A 25,229-nucleotide genomic window follows, 5' to 3' on the forward strand; every position below is an offset into this window, starting at 1 on the left:
GTATAGTTTATGGTTGTGTGGTAATCTCTGACCTCTAGACACGATTACTAAATCAGTACTATAACATAACCTTACCATTAATTACTGTTCTTGTGTACCCTCAAAATAAACAAAGGCTGAGACTGAAAGTAAGCATAACAAAACTTTAAAGTTCTCATTGCAAACATTAACAGGTTAGATTTTGACATTGGATAGCTAAATTTTACTCAGACATCATCAGTGAAAGTATACTCTTTGTCCTCATTGGGACAACTTCACTTCTTCTGCATTTTTCTTGATGGAAAAAAGAGATAGAGCTTCTGATTGATTGGGTTTAATAAGAACCGTGTCGTATGAGGGGGTTGTAATCACTGATTTCTATTCTACACTGGAGTGCTAATTAGCCCGCTGTTAGAACGGGTCGCTTTGAAGCCACCAGCTGCCATATTGGTACGCCCTATTTTCCTCCAGTAACTAGGGAATATGTGTGCTACAGCATCGAATAACGAGGATTGTCTCATGTTCAGGGGGGGGGGGGGGGGGGGGGGGCTTAAGCCTTTAAAATGTCAATGCCATATACTTTTATGTACTAAAACTATCAAGTACTGAGAAAGTCATGTGCTGAAATATTTTGCATGTTATTTACTTATATATTGAAAAATGTATATACTGAAAAATGCAAGAGAATCTTTCTTCTCTGAGATCATCAAGAAAAACATTAATAATGCTCGTGTCTTATTTTCCACAGTCGACAGGTTAACAAATCCTCCTGTGTCCGTGACTTCCGAACTCCACTCCACCAGGGCCTGCAACGAATTTGCTAACTTCTTTACTGAAAAAATCCTAAAAATTAGAGGATCACTTTGTACTACCATATCAACACCAGAACCAATGCTTTATTCAGCTGGAACTATTTCTGACAAAATGTCCCATTTCAGCGAAATAAACCACAAAAGCTTAGAGCAGATCATTCAGCAGCTAAGTTCCTCCTCCAGCTGCCTTGATGTTCTACCCACAGCTTTCTTTAAAAAAGTTTTACCTGGCATAGCGTCTGATTTGACCCAGATAATAAACACGTCCCTTCTGTCAGGTGTTTTCCCCCAGTCCCTAAAAACAGCAATTATCAAACCACTGCTGAGAAAGAACAATTTAGACAAACTTCTACTCCAGAACTACAGGCCCATCTCAAACCTCCCTAATCTGTGCCAAAGTGTAGAAGTGAAACATTATTTTTCACTGACAAGTCCTGTTTAGTATTGTGTGATTGAAATAAAGAACAGAAAATTTAACTTAAATATTATCAAACTGGGTTGTTTGTCCTGTTTGTCTCTGTGTTGCCCTGCGATAGACTGGTGACCTGTTCAAGGTGTACCCCGCCTCTTGCCCAGTGAATGCTGGAGATAGGCACCAGTAACCCCCGTGACCCCATGAGGGATTAAGAGGGCCAGAAAATGGATGGATGGATGGATGGATGGATTATCAAACTGTAATTTGCAATGTTGGCCATTTAACAATGGCAAAATGATCTGATTCTGTTAATTAATGTGTTCCATACTGTTTTGGATGATTAAATGAGTCATTTCAGGTCGAACAAAGGTTTTCTCGGCCGCCCTGGGGGTCTGTGGGGGAAATACCGCACTTGCAATTGCAAGAGCTCTCGGCCCGCACACACAGAAGTCTCGCTTTACGGCGAGAACTCCATGTGTTTTTGCCCTGCCATTCATTATATGCACGCGCGAAAGCAACAACAAAGAACCGCGTGTTAACGTCAACGTTTTATTATTATTATTATTATTATATATATATATATATATATATATATATATATATATATATATATATATATATATATATATATATATTTTTTTTTTTTTTTTATGTTGGTGAGACGCTACTGCGGCGGCCGCGGCGAGGTGGCGGCGGCTTGGCGAGGCGGTGGCGGTAGCATCTCGCCAACATAAAAAAAATAAAAAATAATAATAATAATAATAAAACTGGCGAGGCGGCGGCGGCAGCGAGTGCGGTGAGAGGTGGTGTACAAGCTCTGCTCCAAAAGAAGATTGCAAGACACATTCCATACATCCACTGCTACAACCATCAGCTGCATTTAGTGGTTGTGCATGCCATGCAGAGTGAACCATGTGCAAAACGATTTTTTTAACTCTCCAGTTCACTCTACAACTTTTTGTACGGCATCGGTATGTGTCCAAGAAGCATGATGCACCTGATCTTAGAAGGCTGCTTCAGATTTGATGGACAAGCTACTATGAGGTGACAAGGTGCATTGCGAAAAATAAAGACCACATTCCCAGTATCTTATTTGAGATGACAGAGGATGACGATGCTGCTGTTGACCTGTGCACTGAGGCATCAGGCTTGCTCAGTCAAATTAAAAGGCAAGACCTCTTTAAGACTGGAACATTTCTAGTGAGGGTGCTTGGTGTCTTGAAACCAGCCAATGTAATACTCAAGTCTCACACAGTGAATATGTGTAGTGCTTTCGAGGTCATTGATGCATTACTTGAATCCTTAAAAAACATCAGGGACCATGATGATGAGTATTGGGGTGAGTTGTCTCAGACTGCTGTTGGGGATGATTCACATCATCCAAAGAGGAGGAGGACAATTAGCAAACACCTTGGTGAAAGTGTTGCACTTTCTATTGTGGGCCATACTGATACTGATGATCCACCCCCTCCCCTCCCCCCACCCCCCTCAGTATCTGATCTGCTCAATATCCTTGGCTTTCATCAGGTCAGTATTCTTCTGTGAAAATCTATTTTCCATTTCTGAAATAACCCTATCCAGCCTTGCAACCAAATCTAGCACATTTCTGGATTTAACTCTGTTGCACCCAACAGCTGGCTTTGTGAAACCCAGTGAAATCCCTACAAATGCTGTGTTTGTTAATTACCTTCTAGAAGTTTTTTTTATTATTACTATTATTACTATATTTAATTTATTGTTAGGTTAGGATTAGGGTTACATTCATTTGAGATGTAAAAATGCTTAATGGCTTAATCTGTAAGATTTATGTTATGCAGTTAGCTGTTCAAACATGGATGAAGGATATATATATATATATATATATTTTTTTCTTATTTATTTGTAATTCATTATTGTTGTTTCCACCCTGTGGGATTGCCACCTTATTGTGGTCAGAGCGTTTGTGTGCCTCAGTGACCCTAAGAGCAGCAGGAGCGTTAGCTTCAGATGGGACACCCAAGCTAGCCAGGTCTTTTACTAAAATCTATTTTCATTTTTAGTGCATTCTAGTTGTGTAACCTTCATGAAAGACATCAGTGATATAAATACATAATCTATAACATTCTTACTTATGCATGTAACCTGTTAAAATACACCAGAATGCAGGAAATGTCATGGAGGGGTTTCCTGGCAAATTTAGGTTTAAAGTAATCTTAAGTTCACCAACACTTCCCTTCTTACTGGAAGTAGAGTAATGTTCTGTAGTGATCCAGCCTGAGTCCAGGCATGAACCTGATGAGGGTGATGGAAATTGGCCTTCCAACCTCAAAGTCTGGGAGCTAATCATCAAAGATAAATTATCAAAATTCTGAGCTGCTGAGCTACACAAATGCTTTTATACATTGCACACTGTAATCTACTAGGCATTGGAACTCTCACGCACGATAAAACAAGTTGTAGCCTTGTGCTCCTTAATCCGGCTGTTGTTGGCCACAGCCACACCATACAGAGCAGAAACAGAACAGAGCTAATCACCCTGTCCAAGTCCAGAACAGTCACACTCCCCACCAAAAACATGAGATATCTGTGTAACACGGCAATGTCATAAACAGCTGTAAGAGCAATACCACTACCACTGGCAAAGGTCAATCTAACAATGGAACACACTACACTACCCCCTTCGCCCACCACCCCTCAGTGGGAGTCACCATTGCCTGCTGGCCACTATCAGCTTGTCTTCCAAGATGAAGGAAAACAGTTTTGTCTCCATCGTAGCCCTTCGCCACACGTCACAGCCACATAAAGTTCCTGATTAGTCGTCGCATCGCGACAAAACACAAAGTTCCACTTTTTCAACTCCAACAACTGTCGCTTCTCATCCCTCGCAGATGTCGTGTCGCTCTGGCTTCACTTTAATCGATAAAATCGCGAGGCTTGCATCGCTAGAATTGCCTATGTGGCCTTGCTTAGCGTGTGCTTAGCGTGTGCTAACCTGTGCATAGGGATATCATGTAAATTTGTCGCTTGGCCTGCCACATTCGCACTCAATGTGAACGCACCTTTACCGGCAACAAGTACGCAGGACACGACAAGTTGTCAAAGTTGGAAGTTATTTTGTTGAAAGGCAAGAAACAATTTGGGCTTCTTATAGTTTATCTTGTAGACTGTATATGTATACATATTGTTGCTGTATTTTATATTGGCCATCTGAGAATAAAAATCTTCACATTAGCACGGTAACTGTGTTGGTATATGTATCTATAGGCCTATTTATTTTTTTCATTTTAAAAAAGCAACTCAGTCCAGAGTGGGCCAGTCTGTCAAGAACTTCCTGGGCCACCTTTTCTTTCCAGTCCACCCCTGAAACAAGGGCAAACTTGGGCGTAGTTTCCCATCGATTACATTTTACGTTTTTAAAATGAAGATCTACATAAACAATGCATGGTGGAGCATTTGTTAGCACATTTACACTGAAGCCAAAAGGTCCTCAATCTGGGCCAGTGTCTCTCTGCCAGGGAGTTGCATGTTCTCATCATGTATATGTGGGTTTTCTTTTGGTATGCCACTACTAGTGCTTACATGTTAAGTCAATTAGGATCTAATTTTACTTTCGTAGTGACACCCCCTTTCTGAGCATTTCACAGCCTGTGCAATCACTTGTTCAGAGATGAAAAGCAAGCAAAGTCTCAACTTTGCTTACAAGTTAAATTCTCACAGTATTTGTGCGTTCACAAACACACAAGAATCCATCTTGTACCACACCCGCTTCAACCATTGTGACCGTACCCAAAAACGGTTCAGGCCAATCACACTGCAGTATTATGGTTTAAGGCGAGACATACAGCTGCAATGAAAGCAAGAGGTGCTTAGCCCACAGCTGAACCAACATGGCAACGCAAGAGGACACATGCATAGCTGCTGTTATTACATCTATTTTGTCAGAATCTAAGATTTCATCTTTTTTTTTTTCTTTCTTTTTCCCGATTTCATCTTTGACAGAAGAACAGGAAGTGCCTTGACCAGTGTAACTTGTTCTGGTTTCTCATGGTACCTGCATCTTATGACATTTTCATTTGATACCATGATTGGCTAAAGCCAACCTTTGGTAGGTGGGCGTTAGGTGTCGCTTAGCCCAATCAGCTCAGTAAGTTCTGTTGAATGTCCTTCCTTTCCCTGAACGGATTCGATGGAAGCAGGACAGGATTGATAATGTGCAGATTGCTACACTTTATCACTCTAGATTGCCAGGTTAACATCCATGCAGAGCTGAATACTGTACCTGCACAGAAAAGTTTTAGCATAAAGATGAAACTACACAAAGCCGAGGGAGCCGTAATAGGCATTGTATTACCTATGCCACACCAGTGAGGCATGCTAACCCTGCCACAGAAGTACAGAAGAAAGAGGAAAAAGAGCTGGGCAAAACAACAAACACAGGAGAGAGACCGACCTCAAGGAAGCCCACACAAACCTATTGGAAAAGCAAAATGTATTAGTGTGAAATCCACAAGAAATTGAATAGTGTCTGAAACACAACCACGGCTCCATAGTCCACCTTTGTTGTTTGTGTTATTGCATGTGCATTGAAGGAGAGGCGATGTCTACATTTGACTTGCATGTGCAAACACGGCAGTTGGTAACTGGTTATCCAGACTTTAGTGAGCGACTTCAAGCTTCCCAGTCTGGGAGCAGGTTTCAAATGTGGTCGGGCAATTTGTCTGAACCCATTCAGACAAAATTCTTGGTCAGATAGCTGGTCCCAACCAGCTATCTGACCAAGAATTTTGTCAGGTACAACCAAACCCATTTTTGTGTAGACAGGGCCCTAGAGTCTATCTCCATTATTGTTGAACTTGTGAGAGACACAACAGATTGGCGAAGATGAACAAAAAGACTAATGCAGTGGTTCTCAAATGTTTTCTGTTGCACCTCCTTTGGAAAGATAAAAAGAGGCATTTGCCTCTTTACTTTCCAACAGTCTGATCGCCATTCTTGGGTGTGAGTTAACATTCATTTGTGTTTTGTTTAGGGGAATTCCAAAATATTTAGGTTCAGAAATGGTATTTTTCACTTTGCTTTAATTGCATGAAGAGTGTTTCCTGCAGCATTTAACTGTCCAGGGCAGGACACATACATTCTCAGACAATGGCAAAACCAAAGAGGAAGTCTTATGAAATTTTTGTTCTCACCTTTGGCTGGAGATGTTGGTGAGTGTAGTGGGCTGATTAGCAGTTGCATATTTGCTCGTGGGAAAGGTTGTTTCTGTCTCCTCAGTTGCATCCAGCCTTATAGAACCATTGCATGGCTAGAAAAAGGTAGAAGCAGGATGAGAAGCACTTTCATTCTACACATTTCAGTTCTGATCCTTTTAATGTAAAACCTGCAGCTTACATTAGCTTTCTTCAAATTGTGAAGAGGCACACCAGAACTCTGACATCCTGTAGCAGAGCTTTCTGTACTGGAGCCAATAGCAGTATTTGCATTGTTCTTTCTCTTCTTCTTCTGGCTCTGCCTCAGACGGTCACGTAGTTTCTTCCTTTGCTTGCTGTTTGGGAAGAAACAAAGGAGAATGTGAACATCATATGACCACTGACTTTATTACCCAGCACTCTGGGTAGTATGTTGGTTCATGGTAATTTATCTGTTTCATTTAAAATTGATCAGTCAGATTGTATGCATCACAAAAAAATTAGTTGCTACCAATAGATGTTACGCTTTTTTGCCCCACTTAACTTATCATGCCACAAATGCCTCCGCATGACACATTTTTATTCTGAGCGGTTGTTTATTTTGGTTACATTTGTCAATGTATACATAGCAAATGGTTTTCCCTGGTGTCAGTCTCAGGTGTCAGACTTTGAAAATTAAGTCTGTAGAGTTTTGTATGTGGTGTGGAGTGTTTCCAACCAGCGGACCTAAAGTTGTTGCAAGATGTTTTGCAATGTTGTATGTGACTGAGTTGATGCTGCTGCTACCCCTTTTGGCAGCGGGCTAGCAGGCTAAGAAACAACGTATCCTCTGCTTTCACTGCTCTCTTCCTTGGATGGCCAAAATGGCCCGAACTCACATGAGGCACCGATAGGTTCGGCAGAGAAACCACAGGAAAAGTTACATGGTTTGTTGGAAAGCTTGTGTAATGCGTACATGGTGTTTTTAAACTCAAAGAGCTAATGGAACGTAGCTCATGCTAACATTCTGTATCAGGCCATTGCCGATATGATTTGAGTGTGTTTTTATGGTTATAACAAACGTTATCTCCACAAGGGTTTCATACATTGATGGGATATTAATGTTTATGTTATCCGGCTCACTGAATATGATGGAAAATAAGGCCGAAGCTTTTAAAGTTAGCGCCAAAAATCTGCTAACCAAAATGCTATTCAGCTCCTGGTGACTTCCTGTTTCCGGATATTCAGTTACGGTTGTTTCAAGCGTAAGGCTTGTTCGTTTCGCTCCGCCATCGTTTAATAGAGCTATGAGTGTTATTACCGCATTAATATGGAATATTCATGATCATGATATGTTCATGATTTTACTGAGCAAATCATTCTTTAAAATGTTATTTCCTCAAATAATATTTTGTGTGACTCGGAATTTGCATTGTGAATGCGTTAAAACACATGCCAAGTGTTGTTCTAAATTATTTAAGCTAATTTAACTCCATTCGATGTACCTTAAGTCAGATCTACAGTGAACCAGGATTCACTGTAACAAACCACCGTTTGTTACATCTAAGAATGAACATTTAACTTTGTATTTAAGCACTTTATTTAGCACTTTAGATAGCATACAGCACTTTATGGATGCATATTTGCACATTTAAGAAATACTTGCACACAGTTATTTGTATAAATGTTTATTGAATGCATTTCCTTTTCCTTGTTTTAGATCCAGTGGCACTGCAGCACTTTATAGTAGAGTGGTTGGGCCCTGGAGAAGAGGGTGACAAATTAGAATGTCAACATGTGTGCAATATCTATTTTATCCTTAGTGTTGTATGTGGAAGTGAAATGTTTGGTTTGTATTCACCTTGTCCTTGTGTCCAGGTCCGTCCCCTAAAAGAGGCCGGGGCGGAAACGACTTCCTTAAGAAGGTTCCGGACTGGACCAAGGCAGGGAAATGTATAGGGGAGCCAAGTTTAGCTTTTTATATGGTTATGAGGTTTCTATTTATCTTTGGTGTTTGGTTTAGGATTTTATGTAGATAGCTTGGGGTTTTACATGGTTTATGGTTGTTGTTATGGTTTATAGAGGGTTTTAGATAGTTTTAGGAAGTCATCTTTAAATGTACACCCCTGGGAGAGTTTTATGGTTTTAACCAGTTAATCAGACAGTATTTAAAGGCGCCTGTTTCATCACTTACGGTGCTGCTGCTGGAGAAGACACATTGCTCTCTCAACCTCCTTTGCACTTTGTAACTAGGTATTAGAAAAACAAGTAATTAAAAATTGTGGATCACGACATCTCTGCCTCTGCATCCATCCTTCCACACCCCACGTACTCCAACCTCTTAAGGCCAGCCACGTGACAATTGGTGTCAGGAGTGCTCCCTTGCTGTGGAGAGAAGAAGATGAAGAGAGGTGGACGAAGGACCCCGGAAGAGCCAGACGATGGAGTGTTGGCCGAACCCGAAGGAGCAAGTGCAAGTGGTTCCAAAGACAAATTGGAGGAGCTGGCAAGCATGATGAGGTCGCTAATTGACTCCCAGGCTGCAAGGGACAAAGTGGTGGAAAAAGACAGGTCCATGCAAGAACAGCGCTGGAAGAGCATGCAAAACAAAGTCCAGCAGATCCAGCAGCAGGTAATGGAGAGGCAATCAGACCGATCAGCACACCAAGAGGACAGGCCATTGGAGCCGGAGGTTCCGTGTGATGGTGACATAGAGTCTGAGCCGGAGTACCAGTACAGGCCCCGGAGGGAGCCCAAGCTGCATCCACTGTCCCCTGATGATGACATCGAACACTTCCTCACTACCTTTGAAAGAATGGCCCAGTTGTGTCGATGGCCATGGACTGAGTGGGCGGTTCGTTTGGTCCCTCTGCTTACAGGCAAAGCCAGAAGTGCCTACGTTCAGATGGACATGAGAGACTCTGATGACTACGACAAGGTCAAAGAAGCCATCTTGGCCAGGTACGAGATCACAGAGGAAACTTATCGTCGTCGATTCAGATCACTGAAGATTGAGTCTGATGAGACGCCGCGAGAGCTGTATGTTCGTCTGAAGGACCTCGTCACCAGATGGATCAAGCCGGAAAGAAGTACAGTGAAAGAAATCTGTGAGAAGTTGATTCTGGAACAGTTCCTGCGGATGGTCAGCCCCGAGCTGGAGATCTGGATCCGGGAACACGACCCCAATTCTGCTGAAGAAGCCGCTCGCCTTGCTGAGACCTTTACATCCGCACGGAGGGGGACAAGAACTACCTACTACGGCCGAGAACCTCGCCAAACCCTACCAAGTAAGTCTGTTGGGGGTCATAAGGTGTGTGGTCTGGGTCAGAGTAACAGCGGTATTAAGACTTCGCCATATCCCCATCGGTTTCGCCCAGCTAATAAGCCTGCTAGAATGGCACAAGAGGTCAGGTGCTATAACTGTAATAGGTTTGGTCACACCCAACACTTTTGCCCCGCTTTAAAAACCAATAAGTCTTTACTTTGTTCTGTGCCTAGGCCAGCAACCAGACAGAGTGTTCAGAAGTCAGTGCGTACAACACCAGTACTAATTAATGGCCATCGTACAGAAGCACTATTAGACTCTGGTTGTTGTCAGACAGTAATCTTGTCTAATTTGGTTCCATCTGAGCATCAGTCCTTAGACAAGACCCCATTAGTCTGCATTCATGGAGATGAACATTCTTACCCGACAGCTGATATTTATTTGACTGTTGGAGGACAAACTTATTTGCTCACAGTCGCTCTTGCCAAAAGCTTACCTTATCCAGTCATTCTTGGTAATGACATTCCCACACTGTCAGATCTCATTATCCAGGCAGAAGGTAACCAGCTTGAGGTGTTAGAGCCCAATGTAATTTCCAATCCTACAGAATCCACACATGTTCCGGCAAAACATTGCAATGTCCTTACTAGAGACCAAATTGCCAGGGGTGTATTGGAGGAACTACCATTTTTTGATGTGGAATTAGATTCTGAGCCAGGCAAGACGAGAAAGTCCAAGGCCCAAAAGAGAAGGGATAAATTTGTTGGCACGCAACAAGAGAAAGAGGAGCTCTCCAAACCGCTAAATCCTGTGGAGTTCTGCATCCCTGCAGATTTGGGGGCTCTGCAGAAACAGGACCCCACTCTTAAGCCCTGGTTTGACAAGGCCCCTCAGCAGGCGGATGTCAAGAGAATTAGCTGTTGGGAGGATGCCAGCTACATCATAGAAAATGGTCTCCTTTATCAAATTAAAGACAAAAACAAAGCGCTGGCTTTACCAGAGAAGTATAGAGTGAAAGTTATTGAGCTTGGTCACTCTATTCCCTGGGCAGGCCATATGGCTTTTCAAAAAACATGGAGAAGAATTTGTAGCCGTTTTGTTTGGCCTGGCATGTATGCTCAGATCTCAAAATTTTGTAGTTCTTGTAAAACCTGCCAGCTAACCTCGGGAAAGGGCGTAGCACAGGCCCAGTTGCAGCCTTTACCAATTATCGGCACTCCTTTTGAAAGAATCGGTATGGACATTGTTGGCCCCCTAGAGAGAAGCTCCACGGGCAATCGTTACATCTTGGTGATTTGTGATTATGCTACACGGTATGCTGAAGCCTTCCCACTTCGGTCCATAAAAGCTAAGCAAATTGCCAATTGTCTGCTTCAGCTCTTCTCACGGGTGGGGGTTGTCAAAGAAATACTCACTGATTGTGGTACAAATTTTTTGTCCAAACTTCTCCAACAAGTCTATTTGCTTTTGGGGGTAAAGGGAATTAGGACCACCCCTTATCATCCCCAAACAGACGGGTTGGTTGAGCGTTACAACCAGACACTCAAAAGTATGCTGCGCAAGTTTGTGTCTTCAACAGGAAAAGACTGGGACCAGTGGCTGCCCTATCTACTGTTTGCATACAGGGAGGTCCCGCAGTCATCGACGGGTTTCTCACCGTTTGAACTGTTATATGGACGCCAGGTGAGAGGGCCTCTGGACTTGCTAAAAGACCACTGGGAGCAAACTGAGTCCAAAGGAGACAACATTGTGGCATATGTTCTCAAAATGAGGGAGAGGCTGGAGGCAATGACAACTCTGGCACAGGCAAACCTGAAGGCAGCACAGAGACAGCAGAAAACCTGGTACGACCAGAAGGCAAAGGACCGAGCCTTTACCCCAGGTCAAAAGGTACTGTTACTTTTACCAACCAGTGACAATAAATTGCTTGCTAAATGGCATGGGCCATATGAGATTACAAAAAAGCTTAGCAATGTTACATATCAATTATACATGCCTGAAAGAAACAAGAAACACCAGGTTTTCCATATAAATCTACTAAAAGAGTTTCAAGCCCACCAGGAGCCTTTACAGCAGTTGTTGGTACGAGCTGTACAGGATGAGGAGGTGACCGAAAAGTTTTTTCCCACCCCTGTCGTGAAGTCTGTTGCCATTGACCTGTCTCATCTCTCTCCCCCTCAGCAGGAGGAAATAAAACCTCTGCTTGATCCAGAGTTGTTTCAGGAAACCCCTGGTTTCACTTCAATGGTGCAGCACAGGATCCGACTAAAAAAGGATGCTCCAGTGAGACAGAGAAGCTATCGCATTCCTGAGCGGTTGGGGCCACTGCTGAAGAAAGAAATTGATTTAATGCTGGAGCTTGGAATTATTGAGGTCTCTAAAAGTGAGTGGTGTAGTCCTGTTGTTCTGGTCCCCAAAAAGGATGGCTCGCTACGGTTCTGCATTGATTTTAGGTACCTGAATGCAGTATCAAACTTCGACCCTTACCCAATGCCCCGCATTGATGATTTGTTGGAGCGAGTCGGGAGTGCAACCTTCATAACCACGCTGGATCTCTCCAGAGGCTACTGGCAAGTGGCACTGGCACCAGAAGCAAGAGATCTCACTGCTTTCCGAACCCCTTTTGGCTTCTACCAATTCCGGGTGATGCCGTTCGGCCTGCAGTAGCTGCAGCTACTTTTCAGAGACTCATGGACTATGTGCTGAGAGATGTCTCTGAGTTTTCTGCTGCCTACCTGGATGATGTGGTTGTCTATAGTCGGTCCTGGAAAGAACATCTTCACCACCTCCAGGAGGTCTTGCAGAGAATTCGTGAAGCTGGACTCACCATTAACCCCCATAAAGTTGCAGTGGCCTACAGGGAAGTCGAGTACCTGGGATACACCATTGGTTTTGGCAGGATCAAGCCGCAGGTGGAGAAGATGGAGGCCATCAGAGCGTTTCCGATTCCCACCACCAAAAAGAAGGTCAGAGGATTCATTGGCTTGGTCGGGTGGTACAGGAAGTTCATCCCGCAGTTTGCGGAGAGAACAGCTGTCCTGAATGACCTGACTAAAAACTCTGCCCCCAACAAAGTTTGCTGGACTGACAAGTGTGATCAGGCTTTCAGAGATCTGAAGGAGGCCATTTGCACTCGGCCTGTCCTCCACAGCCCTGATTTTGACCAGCCCTTCATCCTTCAGACCGATGCTTCGGGGAGGGGACTAGGAGCGGTCCTCCTACAGGAGAAGGATGGAGAAAGAAGACCGGTTGTGTTCCTCAGTCGTCGCTTGCTGGACCGGGAGACAAGATACTCAACTATAGAGAAGGAGTGTCTTGCAATGAAGTGGGCCATTGATTCACTGCGGTACTACCTCCTTGGGCGTCCCTTCATCCTCGAGACTGACCATCGGGCACTTCAATGGTTGCACCGCATGAGAGATGCCAACACCCGCATTGCAGGATGGTACCTGTCCCTGCAGCCCTATAACTTCACCGTGCAGTACCAACCTGGGAAGACTAACACTGTGGCAGACTGTCTGTCCCGAGTTGCTGAAGACTGAGGCTTCGTCTTCCCGAGAAGAGGGGGGAAATGTAACAAACCACCGTTTGTTACATCTAAGAATGAACATTTAACTTTGTATTTAAGCACTTTATTTAGCACTTTAGATAGCATACAGCACTTTATGGATGCATATTTGCACATTTAAGAAATACTTGCACACAGTTATTTGTATAAATGTTTATTGAATGCATTTCCTTTTCCTTGTTTTAGATCCAGTGGCACTGCAGCACTTTATAGTAGAGTGGTTGGGCCCTGGAGAAGAGGGTGACAAATTAGAATATCAACATGTGTGCAATATCTATTTTATCCTTAGTGTTGTATGTGGAAGTGAAATGTTTGGTTTGTACTCACCTTGTCCTTGTGTCCAGGTCCGTCCCCTAAAAGAGGCCGGGGCGGAAACGACTTCCTTAAGAAGGTTCCGGACTGGACCAAGGCAGGGAAATGTATAGGGGAGCCAAGTTTAGCTTTTTATATGGTTATGAGGTTTCTATTTATCTTTGGTGTTTGGTTTAGGATTTTATGTAGATAGCTTGGGGTTTTACATGGTTTATGGTTGTTGTTATGGTTTATAGAGGGTTTTAGATAGTTTTAGGAAGTCATCTTTAAATGTACACCCCTGGGAGAGTTTTATGGTTTTAACCAGTTAGTCAGACAGTATTTAAAGGCGCCTGTTTCATCACTTACGGTGCTGCTGCTGGAGAAGACACATTGCTCTCTCAACCTCCTTTGCACTTTGTAACTAGGTATTAGAAAAACAAGTAATTAAAAATTGTGGACCACGACATCTCTGCCTCTGCATCCATCCTTCCACACCCCACGTACTCCAACCTCTTAAGGCCAGCCCGTGACATTCACTGAATTATTCTGATGATCAATTACTTGTTTTGTCTTTGTGTTCTTTTGCATGTATATAGTCCCTTAGCTTAGCTTCTTTTTATCTTCAATTTTGCTTAGTAGTTCAGTTAAGTTTCACTTGCCAAGTAGAGAGGATTTATTGATTGAAATGTAGTGTTAATTCAGATAAACAGCATTATATAGTGATGTTCTCTGGATGTTAATTTTATTTCTGTTAATAAATTCTTGAACTTGAAGAGAAGTTGTCACTCATTATTCTAAGTTGTGTGCAGAGTTTGCTGTTAAACGAATGCCAGTGCTTGAATCATCCCTTTCAATATTGTCCTGATATCAGCTTAAGAGCTGATATCCACCGGACAATACCTAACAGACAGAGAGTTATTTATTAAACATCAAATAACTTTAAACAGTGTATAATTCCACAACAGTGTTCTCCAGTAGTAGCAGAGGTGGCCCTCTTTTTCACTAGAAGAGACTGGAATTTATGCTGTTGTTTTTCTTTGCTCTTAGAGTGTTATGAGAGCTGTGCTGTCTGCATGAAAAGGATCCCCTCCTCCAAAAACAGCTCTGGTAGACACTCTGATAGTTGTTGGATTTTTTTCTCTTCTGTGGGAGATTGGTCAAGAGTGATACATCATTGAGTGAAAATCCAGTTGCCTCAGATATAAGCCTGTCTGCTGTTGCGATGACCTGGGTAACTCAGAATTTGCACAGGCATCTCATGAATGACTGTGTAGACCTCCTTATCTCAGCTACTATCACACCAAACATCTCCACAGCTACAGTGTGGGAGACATGTAAGACCTTTCTGCGTGGTGACTGTCTATAGCATATTCCGCTTTTTTGAGAAAAAGAGCGACACTTTCCAGTTGTGCTTTGTCTGCTGCCATCTTTGATCCTCAAGTTAGATATTCCTCTTCCCCCAACAAAGACCTAGCCAAGGAGTTACTGCAAAAAAATAAAACTGAGTTTGATATCTTGTCATTTGATATTGTAGTGGAACAACTGACTAGATCATGTAGTAGTTATTATGAATTTGGGTAAAAATCAAGTAATGTTTTTACCCATCAGATCAGACAGTCAGCCACTGCCCATCAGATTGGTAAAGTCTGTATATATAAATCTGGAGCTACCTCTATCAACCCTCAAGCAACAATGTTTTATTCTTTTTTATAATACTCAGAGTGTTCTTCTGAAGCCAGCTTTGTTTTATTTTCTTTGACTGAATTAATCTACTTCTCTTTAATCCTGAAAGAGTTGGCAGCTTGGAAACACCCATCAATCTCAATGAAACGGCTTTCTGTCCTATCCCAATGGATTCCTGGTGGAACTCTTCTGGTACTTTACCACTTTAATTATAATAGAGCACCATTTAATTTCTATTGAAGAAAGATGAAGACCCGCATCAAGATCTGTGTAGCAGTTATCACCCAGTTTCATTCCTCAAGCCAGATGTCAAGGCTCTGGCAAGCTTTAGCAAGCTGTTTTCAGACATTTTTACCTGGTATTATTAATCCTGACCAAGACAGGTTTTATCAAGAACCGTCACTCATTCCAAAATTTCAGATGTCTTTTCGACATCCTCACTTCTGCCAATCCAACTAATTTCCCCGAGAAGGCCTTGGATCAGGTGGAATGGCCTTTCTATTTTACACCCTGTAGTGCTTTAGTTTTAGGCACAATGAATCGTTTGGATCAAGCCTCTGTACTTTTACACCCTAGCTTGAGTGTCCGTCCGTCCGTCCGTTCAGTAGGGAGGCCCAAACGTCCCTCTCCCCGGCCACTTGGGCCAGCACCTCTGGGGGAATCCCAAGGCGTTCCCAGGCCAGCCGGGAGACATAGTCCCTCCAGTGTGTCCTGGGTCTTCCCCTGGGCTTCCTCCCGGTGGGACGTGCCCGGAACACCTCACCAGGGAGGCGTCCAGGAGGCATCCTGACCAGATGCCCGAGCCACCTCAACTGGCTCCTCTCGACGTGGAGGAGCAGCGGCTCTACTCCTCCCCGGATGACTGAGCTCCTCACCCTATCTCTAAGGTAGAGCCCAGACACACTACGGAGAAAACTCATTTCAGCCGCTTGTATCCGGGATCTCTTTCTTTCGGTCATGACCCAAAGTTCGTGACCATAGATGAGGGTGGAACGTAGATCGACCGGTAAATCGAGAGCTTCGCCTTTTGGCTCAGCTCTCTCTTCACCACAACGGATTGGTACAGTGCCCGCTTCACAGCAGACACCGCACCAATCCACCTGTCGATCTCCCGCTCCATCTTCCCCTCATTCCTGAACAAGACCCCAAGATACTTGAACTCCTCCACTAGGGGCAGCACATCCTCCCCAACCCGGAGAAGGCACTCTACCCTTTTCCGGTTCAAGACCATGGTCTCGGATTTGGAGGCACTGATCCTCATCCCGGCCGCTTCGCACTCGGCTGCGAACCGCTCCAGTGAGAGCTGTAGATCACGTCCTGAAGAAGCCAATAGGACCACATCATCCGCGAATAGCAGAGACGCAATCCTAAGGCCACCAAAACGGATCCCAATCAACACCTTGGCTGCGCCTAGAAATTGTTTCCATAAAAGTTATGAACAGAATCGGTGACAAAGGGCAACCTTGGCGGAGTCCAACCCTCACCATAAACGAGTCCGACTTACTGCCGGCAATGCGGACCAGACTCCGACACCAGTCGTACAGAGACCAGACAGCCCTTATTAAAGGGTCCGGTACTCCATACTCCCGGAGTACCCCCCACAGGATCCCTTGGGGGACACGGTCGAATGCCTTCTCCAGATCCACAAAGCACATGTAGACTGGTGGGGCAAACTCCCATGCCCCCTCCAGAATCCTGCTGATGGTATAGAGCTGGTCTAGTGTTCCAGGATGAAAACCACACTGCTCTTCCTGAATCTGAGATTCGACTATCCGACGGACCCTCCTTTCCAGAACCCCCGAATAGACCTTACCAGGGAGGCTTAAGAGTGTGATTCCTCTATAGTTGGAACACACCCTCCGGTCCCCCTTTTTAAATAGGGGGACCACCACCCCAGTCTGCCAATCCAGGGGAACTGCCCCCGATGTCCACGCAATGCTGCAGAGCCGCGTTAACCAACGCAGCCCCACAACATCCAGAGCCGCGTTAACCAACGCAGCCCCACAACATCCAGAGCCGTGTTAACCAACGCAGCCCCACAACATCCATAGCCGCGTTAACCAACGCAGCCCCACAACATCCAGAGCCTTAAGGTACTCAGGGCGAATCTCATCCACCCCCTGGAGCCTTGCCACCGAGGAGCTTTTTAACAACCTCGGCAACCTCAGCACCAGAGATGGGAGAACCCGACCCAGAGTCCTCAGGCTCTGCTTCCGCAACGGAAGACGTGTGGGTGGGATTAAGGAGGTCTTCGAAGTATTCCGCCCACCAACGCACGACGTCCCGAGTCGAGGTCAGCAGCACACCAACACACCTAGCTTGAGTGCTTATAAAGAATGACCATTCCACATTTATTACCCTGTGTGCGGAATTGTCAGGGGTAACATTAAATACAGAGTGTCTTTGTATGCGGACAATCCCTTGCTCTTTATCGCCAATCCCTACTTCTACACGCCTATGTTCCTTTCTCTGTAAAGTGAGTATGGGGATATGTCTGGTTACAACTCATTTTAGGCAAGAGTGAACTTCTCGTTATCAACCTTGTGGCTGCTACTCAGCCTCTCCCTAGTTTGCCCCTCAAGGAACTATCGGCTAGTTTCCGACATTTGGGTATCCAGGGATCTCTTTGAGCTATTTCAAGACAATTTCAATCCTTTGCTAAACTACCAAGCTCTGGATCTACAACACTGTTCTTTGTTGCCTCTGCTTCTGGGAGAGTGTGTTGTATAAAGATTAACTTTTGCCCAAATTTCTCTTTCAATTTATTCCAGGATTCCTTCCTAAGAAATTCTTCAGCTTACTTGATAGCTTAATCTGTCAGTTCCTGTGCAAGCTTGGGGGCCAAGAAACCCCCAAGGTTGTGTAAAACTATTTTGCAAAGAGTAAGGACTAAAGTGGATTGGCTCTCCCCAGCTTGCAATTTTATTATTGGGCAGCAAATATATGTGTTTGGGCTGGAAACTATCAGTTAGATCTGGCAGCCCTCCACGACAATAATATTTTTGAAACCTTCCACTCTGCACCCCATTTACACAGAGAAAGCATGTACTGTTGTGGTGTAGACAAACAGTGAAAATACCAAAACATTTTAGTTTTAACCAAAAAAAAAAAAAGAAACGTGTAGACCAAGCCACAGTGTTTTTACAGAACTAGACAAAACAGCAATTAGGTAAGAATATTTGGCAAAAGAAAAATAGCTAAGGTAGGTGCTTAAAATACAAATCAGTAAGTTTTCAACAAATGTTGCACTAGCAAAAGATATGCTTCACCCTATGATGTCACACCCAGGTAAGGCAGGGATTTTTGCAAGAAAATGTAGCAAAAAAGCTTTACTTTTGAAATTCATCCTAATGTATCAGAATCTTACGCATATATTCATTTTATATGTTCTTGTACTTGAGGTCTTCATTTTTGCTCTAACATAAATTGCATTTTTTTTTTAAATGTATATGTGTAGATGTGGCCAAACTTCTGACTATAAACTGAGAGATTGGCTGGTTGGAGAGATATTTGGGCAGTATTTCAAAACTTGTCTGCTTAAATTAAACACCAAAGAAATGGTAATAATTACTTTGTTTTGCAGTAAGCAACCACACACATGATTCCAACAACGAGGAGTGCAATGCAGATCCCTGTTATGGTTAAAATGCGCTTTTGATACAGCTCCTCAGCTTCTGAAAGAAAAGAGAAAAATCATTTAGAATATCACAATACAGTTAAACACAAAAACAACATTAAAACCAAACCAAAATAAACCATTCTATATGATGCAATCGTTACAACACTTTACAACATTGCACATGCATAACACTCATATACATAATACTGTCAGAGAAACATCAGAGGGACAATTCTGCCAAGTGTTAAACATGTTAATTATGTCAAATTCCCCATTTGCATTACTTTGTACTACTCTTTTGAAAATGTATATATATTATTAAAGTAACAGAGCAATAGGATGAAATTAAAATGAACAAATCAAACAAATTAAAGCAGGTGTGTTAGAGCATGGAAGCAAGTAAATGGATTAAAAACACTGTTCTGAGGAAAAATAGAATCTTATGCCAAAATTCATCAAGCTGGTAAAGTAAAAAGGAAACTGTCATTTTTCATGGCAAAGGTAATGTTCTTTTATAATTGTATTCCAGCTGACACCTAGAACCTGACGTAGCATGCATGGAGAAACATGATCGAATCTTGTTTGACAAACAACAGTTTTCAGCTTGGATTTCTGAAAAAGACTAGATTTTTCTACATTGATGAAGTGATCCAACAAAAGGGTTCGGATTATGGCTGTTAAATACTGTTACAGAGTGTATGAAGGTAATTTGTATCTTTACAAACAAAGCTTAATGTGAAAGTGTTTAATATATATGTGTGTCATTAGTGAGTTAGTTAGTAATGTCAGTAAGTAGTTAACAAGGTTGGTGTGAATGTATTTTGAGAAAACTAGTCTTGATTTGAGTATGAGTATTAGCCTTGCTCGCAAGCTAGACTGTTCATAAATTGCTGGTTGTTAGTGGTAAAACTTAATAAAATAAAAAATTCTGTTTAGTTTTTGAATCAAGTAGTACCAGAATTACCAGACTACTGTAATATATCTGTAATAAATTTAAAAGGCTCGTGTATATATATATATATATATATATATATATATATATATATATATATATATATATATATATATATACTTAGAGAGAGAGAGAGAGAGAGAGAGAGAGAGCATTTTAAATTTACCATAAATATATTACAGTAGTCTGGTAATTCTGATACCACTTGTTTCGAAATGTTGATGTTGTATATTATATACACATAATAAAGCTGCATAATAATAAATGGTTTAATTATCCATGGAATTTCTTTTGGTCTCCTCAACCAAGGCGAGATCGATAATTGAATTCTCATGGAATGAGTTTCTCTACAAGGGTTGCATGTGTTGGAGAGGTGAAACAGAGCCCTCCTCCATTATTAGGGTTCTAAGCCCGCGGTGCAGAAAGAACGGGCTATGCAACGCATAGCCGTTCGTCTGCACTGCAGTGCAGAGAACCCTATTGTTTTTCGTGTGTTTTTAAATTATGTTTTATTATTACGGGTTATTATTACACTCTGCTAAAACGCGTTGTGCGGCCCATGTGGACTTGTAACAAACCTATTGAATCAGGTATCCAAGTACAGAATGTGCACCGCTACTCCCAGAAATTCCGACCCCTCAACAACTAGGGGGCGCTATAACAAAGGACAATGCGTTTCGGCCTATAACCACCAAATTACTGGTCCCACACTCAAAAACTTCACATCACTTTGTTTATTGAATGATTCTGCAAAATAAAGGGAATTGGCACACCCTTCATTTCCCAGCTAGTTTTCGCGCTACATGGCTACAAAGGTTAAACCTTTCTTGTTAAACTCCTCCTATATTTTTTGTGCAATCCGCGCAAAACTCCATATATAACCGTGTCATGGACAAATAAAAAAAGTTAACGTGACGGATTTTTTAATTTTGACTTTTTCGAAAAGTAACGCTAAAATAAGTGATTGTTAGCTAGCTAGCTCTAAATGTAATTGCTGATTATTCTAAAACCATAACAGATTTTAACATGTCCGTCATAACCCATACTCCAAATAAGATTTTGCACACGTGCCCCCGTTTGAGGATCTTCCATCACTAGGGGGCGCTGTGATGTCAAGAAATCTACTACGCAAGAATGGCTGATCGGATTTTTACAAAGCCTTCTTCATCTCCTTCCATTCATAGCCCTGAATTAAAGTATTAAATATGGTAATGATTGAAACAAGTGGGCAGGGCCTATTTCCAAAAGTGTGAAAAAAAACTTGAAAACTTAAAAAGATTACCAAAATAAAATTTTGTGGTGTAACGATCTTGGATTTTCAGGATGTATTCCTTGAATAGGGTGTAACAATTCTCTCACTGCATGTATTGATGTTTTTGAAAGTCCCACACTCTGAATTTTTAAAACAATAAAATTTACCTTAAATCAATGTTTTTCGTGTAACAAGCTCAGATTTTCAGGATGTATTCCTTGAATAAGGTGTAACAATTCTCTCACTGCATGTATTGAAATATTTGAAAGTTGCTCACTCTGAATTTTTAAAAGTTTGGAAAATGGAGAAATCAATTTCCACAAATATTGTTCTAGGCCAATGAAAATGTGGACATTTGTTGATCAGATGGAGACTAAACATTGATTTCAGTTTGCTAAAAATCCAGGCGATTTTGACCTATTTACAAGACATTGAAATTTAAATATAAACACACTATAAAGTTTTATATTTTATTTCTCTGAAACTATATTATAAATGACCTTAGAGAAAGCACTTTTGGAGATTCATGAATATTTTCAGAATTTTAGAGCAAACCGTTGATTTTTAATAAATTTATTACATATAATGGAATAAAATATATAAAAAATGTGGCCATATAGGGATTTAAAAATTCCTGTAGATGGCAGCATTTGATCATATATGGATTTTTACACACACACACACACACACACACACACACACACACACACACAGGGTCCGAAATTAACTCGCCAGTTGCCAAATGCAAGTAACAACTTCTCTGAGGAATTCCCTAAGCATGCAATGCTGGTAGGAAGAGATTGACCTAAGGAAGTTGATAATCTTCATCATTGTATTAATCACCTCAGCATGTTCATCTGACAGGGAGAAACAGAGAACTGACTGATGAATGATGCAGTGGTAAATTAGGAGATCAGGATTATCATTCTTCAGTCGTGTTACAGCTCCCTTTTCTTTCCCTATCATAGCAGGAGCTCCATCTGTGGTAACTGAGATCACTTTTTTTGGCTCTTCTCCTCTCTTTTCCAACATCTCTTTAATGGAATTGAATGCGTTCTGCAGAACAAACTAACAGCTGAGCATTGTCACACATGTCAGTCGACTCATCCACGGCTAAGCCTTGGGTAAGCCTTTTAATTGCTTAGTCAAGCTTGGATAGCACATCCTGAGTTAAAACTTCACATTTCTTTGTAGCAGTTGATGCAGACATGGGGATTTGCTTTATTTTCTCACAAAGTTAAAGATCAGGCTGTTGTCTCTCACTGGCCCACCACCTGCTCCACCTCCTCTCTGTGGTCCCGGTGGCTGTCGTCTCTGATCAGGCCCACCACCGTTGTGTCGTCTGCAAACTTCACGATGTGATTGGTGGTGAACCTGGGGACGCAGTCGTGAGTCATCAGAGTGAACAGCAGGGGGCTCAGGACGCAGCCCTGAGGGGAGCCCGTGCTGAGGATGATGACATCAAAAGTGTTCTGTCCGACCCGGACCGACAGAGGTCAGGAGGTGAGGAAGTCTAGCAGCCAGTTGCGAAGGGGTGTACTGAAGCCCAAATGTTCCAGTTTTTCCACCAGATGCTGTAGGATGATGGTGTTAAACGCTGAACTGAAGTCCAGGAGCATGCTCACGGGGGCGGGGCATGGGTGGGCTTGGAACCCGTTAATAACTGCTTGCAGTTCTAGTTCAGTCTTGGTATTTATTCTTTGACAAAGATGGCTTTCTTTGCTCCTCTTTCAAACCACCTGACTTTTCTGTCTAAAATTTGAACATCATTGTTATCAAAAGTGTGGACCGCCTAAACTCAGTGTTCTCCCTACAATTATCCAAAGGGTTGCACTCCCCCTGCCAATGAGAATGCCCATCCCCCCAAGACGTTCAGGACATGTAGTAAATAATCAAACGTTTGTACATGTTCAGTTAACTTTATTAAATTCATTACTCTTTCTAAAAAATGCGAGGTCACACTGTGAGCTAACTATGTCTCTAAGTCATCGCTCGTCTCCAACTGTCTGTGTCACTGATGCAGACAAATGCTCCTCTGAGTCACACAGATAAACACACACACACACCAGATATATGTATATATATGTATGTATATATATATATAGATATAGATATAGACAGAAGACTGGCGACCTGTCTAGGGTGTACCCCGCCTCTCGCCCGGTGAACACTGGAGATAGGCACCAGCAACCCCGCGACCCCATGAGGGATTAAGCGGTTTGGAAAATGGATGGATGGATGGATGGATGGATACAGACAGACAGACAGACAGACAGACAGACAGACAGACAGACAGACAGACAGACAGACAGACAGATAGATAGATAGATAGATAGATAGATAGATAGATAGATAGATAGATAGATAGATAGATAGATAGATAGATAGATGGATAGATAATTAACATGTATCCATGATCAAAAGCTTCCTGGTCAAGAATACGTAACAATACATCTTACTATTTCCTTCCAGTTCCAAGTAATTACACATTATAATATGTGATCAACAATAAGACAAAATAACAGGCCAAATAAGCAGCCCCTATTAGTGAAACCATGCTAAATTATAGAGAATTGCAAACATGAAAAAGGATGCAACATTACTGACATGAGCTAATGATGCATGCTTTAATCTGGAAAAGGTATAGAAGAATAGCGGACATACTGTAAAAGCTGGCCATTACATAGTTTTGGCAGCGATCACCAGTAAATTCACTTGGACACCTAAGTAATAAAGACAAGAAACAAACAAGAAACAAGAAGGTGTTAGTTTCAAAAGATCTGTGTAAAACCCACAACAGTCATCACTGGTGTTAAGGGGACTGGCCAACAAGGCCAAAAAGTCATAATTTTGTACATCTGAGAATCTAAGCTAAATCATTTTTCTCAGACATTCATGTGTGTTTTAGTTTGTCTACTGTAATGCAGTGATTACATGAACAATGGTTTGGGTTTGCATATATCTCCAGCAAGTCAGTGTGATTTGGCTCTTTGCAACAGACTGAAATTTGCATGTACTTTTATGGCCTCTGGGTCCCGACTTTCCCACTAATACAGTCTTATACATTAAGAGCCACAGGGAAAGGATGTTAGTCTGAATGGAGACAACATTAATTCATACATGTATGTCTGACTCTTGGAAAACAACATAGCCCTTAGACATGATGGGTTACAACATGAATGACACGTGATGAGATGTGAAGTACATGCAAAATTCAGTGCAGCGCTCTGCAGAGTTTAGTGGACAGAACCCTTAAGATGCTTTTCCACTTGAGATTCCACATCAGATTTAACCGATAGAAAATCACCAATTTGTCTAGGGAAACGTGGAGTTCTCCATCATGTCTTGGAGAAAACATGATAGGGGTGAGACACCAGTAATGACATGTGGGACTGAATACAGCTGTGTTCACATACGTTTTGGGTCTGAGACTTTCTTAAGCACAGCCTGTTCACATCGGTGCCCAGTGAATCCGGCCAAGCACCTGGGTGATGGATAGAAGGGAGAGGAGAAAAACAACACCTATGTATTACACATAAACGCACACTTATTGACAGCACAAAACACCAACAAACACATAAAGATCCAGGAGAATCACTTTATCGGCAAACTAAGAAGCAATTATTTAATAACTGGTTAACACTGGTAAACACTTGGTTACAATCACTTATAGCGGTTTGGAAACCTGAGAAGTTTTCTTTGATGGTCATAACATATTTCTTTACTGATATTTCTTTGCTGTAAAGCCGCTGAAATTGTTTTGATATTTAGTTTTCAAAATAATGACCTTCTTTCTCTGAGAACACAATAAAACCAAATAATTAAAACAATGATGCTCAAAATAAAAATGATTTTATATTCTCCAATGAAGATTGTTTAAGAAAAATTCTTAAGAAAGTATCATTTTTAAAACCCAATAGAGCAAACATCTGATGAGCATGATGCCTTGAAGGTCAAAGTCAGCAAACAAAGTGGCTACCAGTTCTGGTTGATTAAAACACAAAAATGTGCGTAGGTATACAGCCAGGAGAAGGGTGAATAACAAAAAAGTCAGGATAACTTCAAGGCTCTTGCAGCTCTTGGAACAAGCCTCTGCTTACAACTAACAAGGAATAACCCAAAATATTCCTTACTTACAGCAGTATCTTTTCAATCAGGCACCAAACTGAAAAAATATTTCAAGAATCAAGCATCTTTAATGCCATTATGTGATTGCACCAACAACACAGACACTTGCAAATAG

At 42.1% G+C, this 25,229-nt stretch overlaps 1 protein-coding gene across 5 annotated transcripts in view; it reads right to left on the reverse strand.

Annotated features, from left to right (window-relative positions):
- The window catches only part of nrg1 (neuregulin 1), an 84,385-nt gene that overhangs the window by 11,733 nt on the left and 47,423 nt on the right, over positions 1 to 25,229 (reverse strand). For 2 of the 5 annotated variants that reach the window (XM_012854277.3, XM_012854280.3), the window contains exons 4-7: positions 24,403 to 24,470; positions 18,735 to 18,837; positions 6,577 to 6,730; positions 6,375 to 6,490 (exon numbers count right to left, since the gene is read on the reverse strand). In XM_012854277.3, the coding sequence (XP_012709731.1) occupies positions 6,375 to 6,490; positions 6,577 to 6,730; positions 18,735 to 18,837; positions 24,403 to 24,470 (441 nt within the window). Of the gene's footprint in view, positions 1 to 6,374; positions 6,491 to 6,576; positions 6,731 to 18,734; positions 18,838 to 23,650; positions 23,710 to 24,402; positions 24,471 to 25,229 lie in introns of all 5 variants that reach the window. The other 3 variants (XM_012854278.3, XM_036140670.1, XM_012854279.3) reach the window with 3 other exon arrangements.

Source organism: Fundulus heteroclitus, chromosome 8 (genome assembly GCF_011125445.2).
Source record: "Fundulus heteroclitus isolate FHET01 chromosome 8, MU-UCD_Fhet_4.1, whole genome shotgun sequence".
Lineage (NCBI taxonomy): Eukaryota > Metazoa > Chordata > Actinopteri > Cyprinodontiformes > Fundulidae > Fundulus > Fundulus heteroclitus.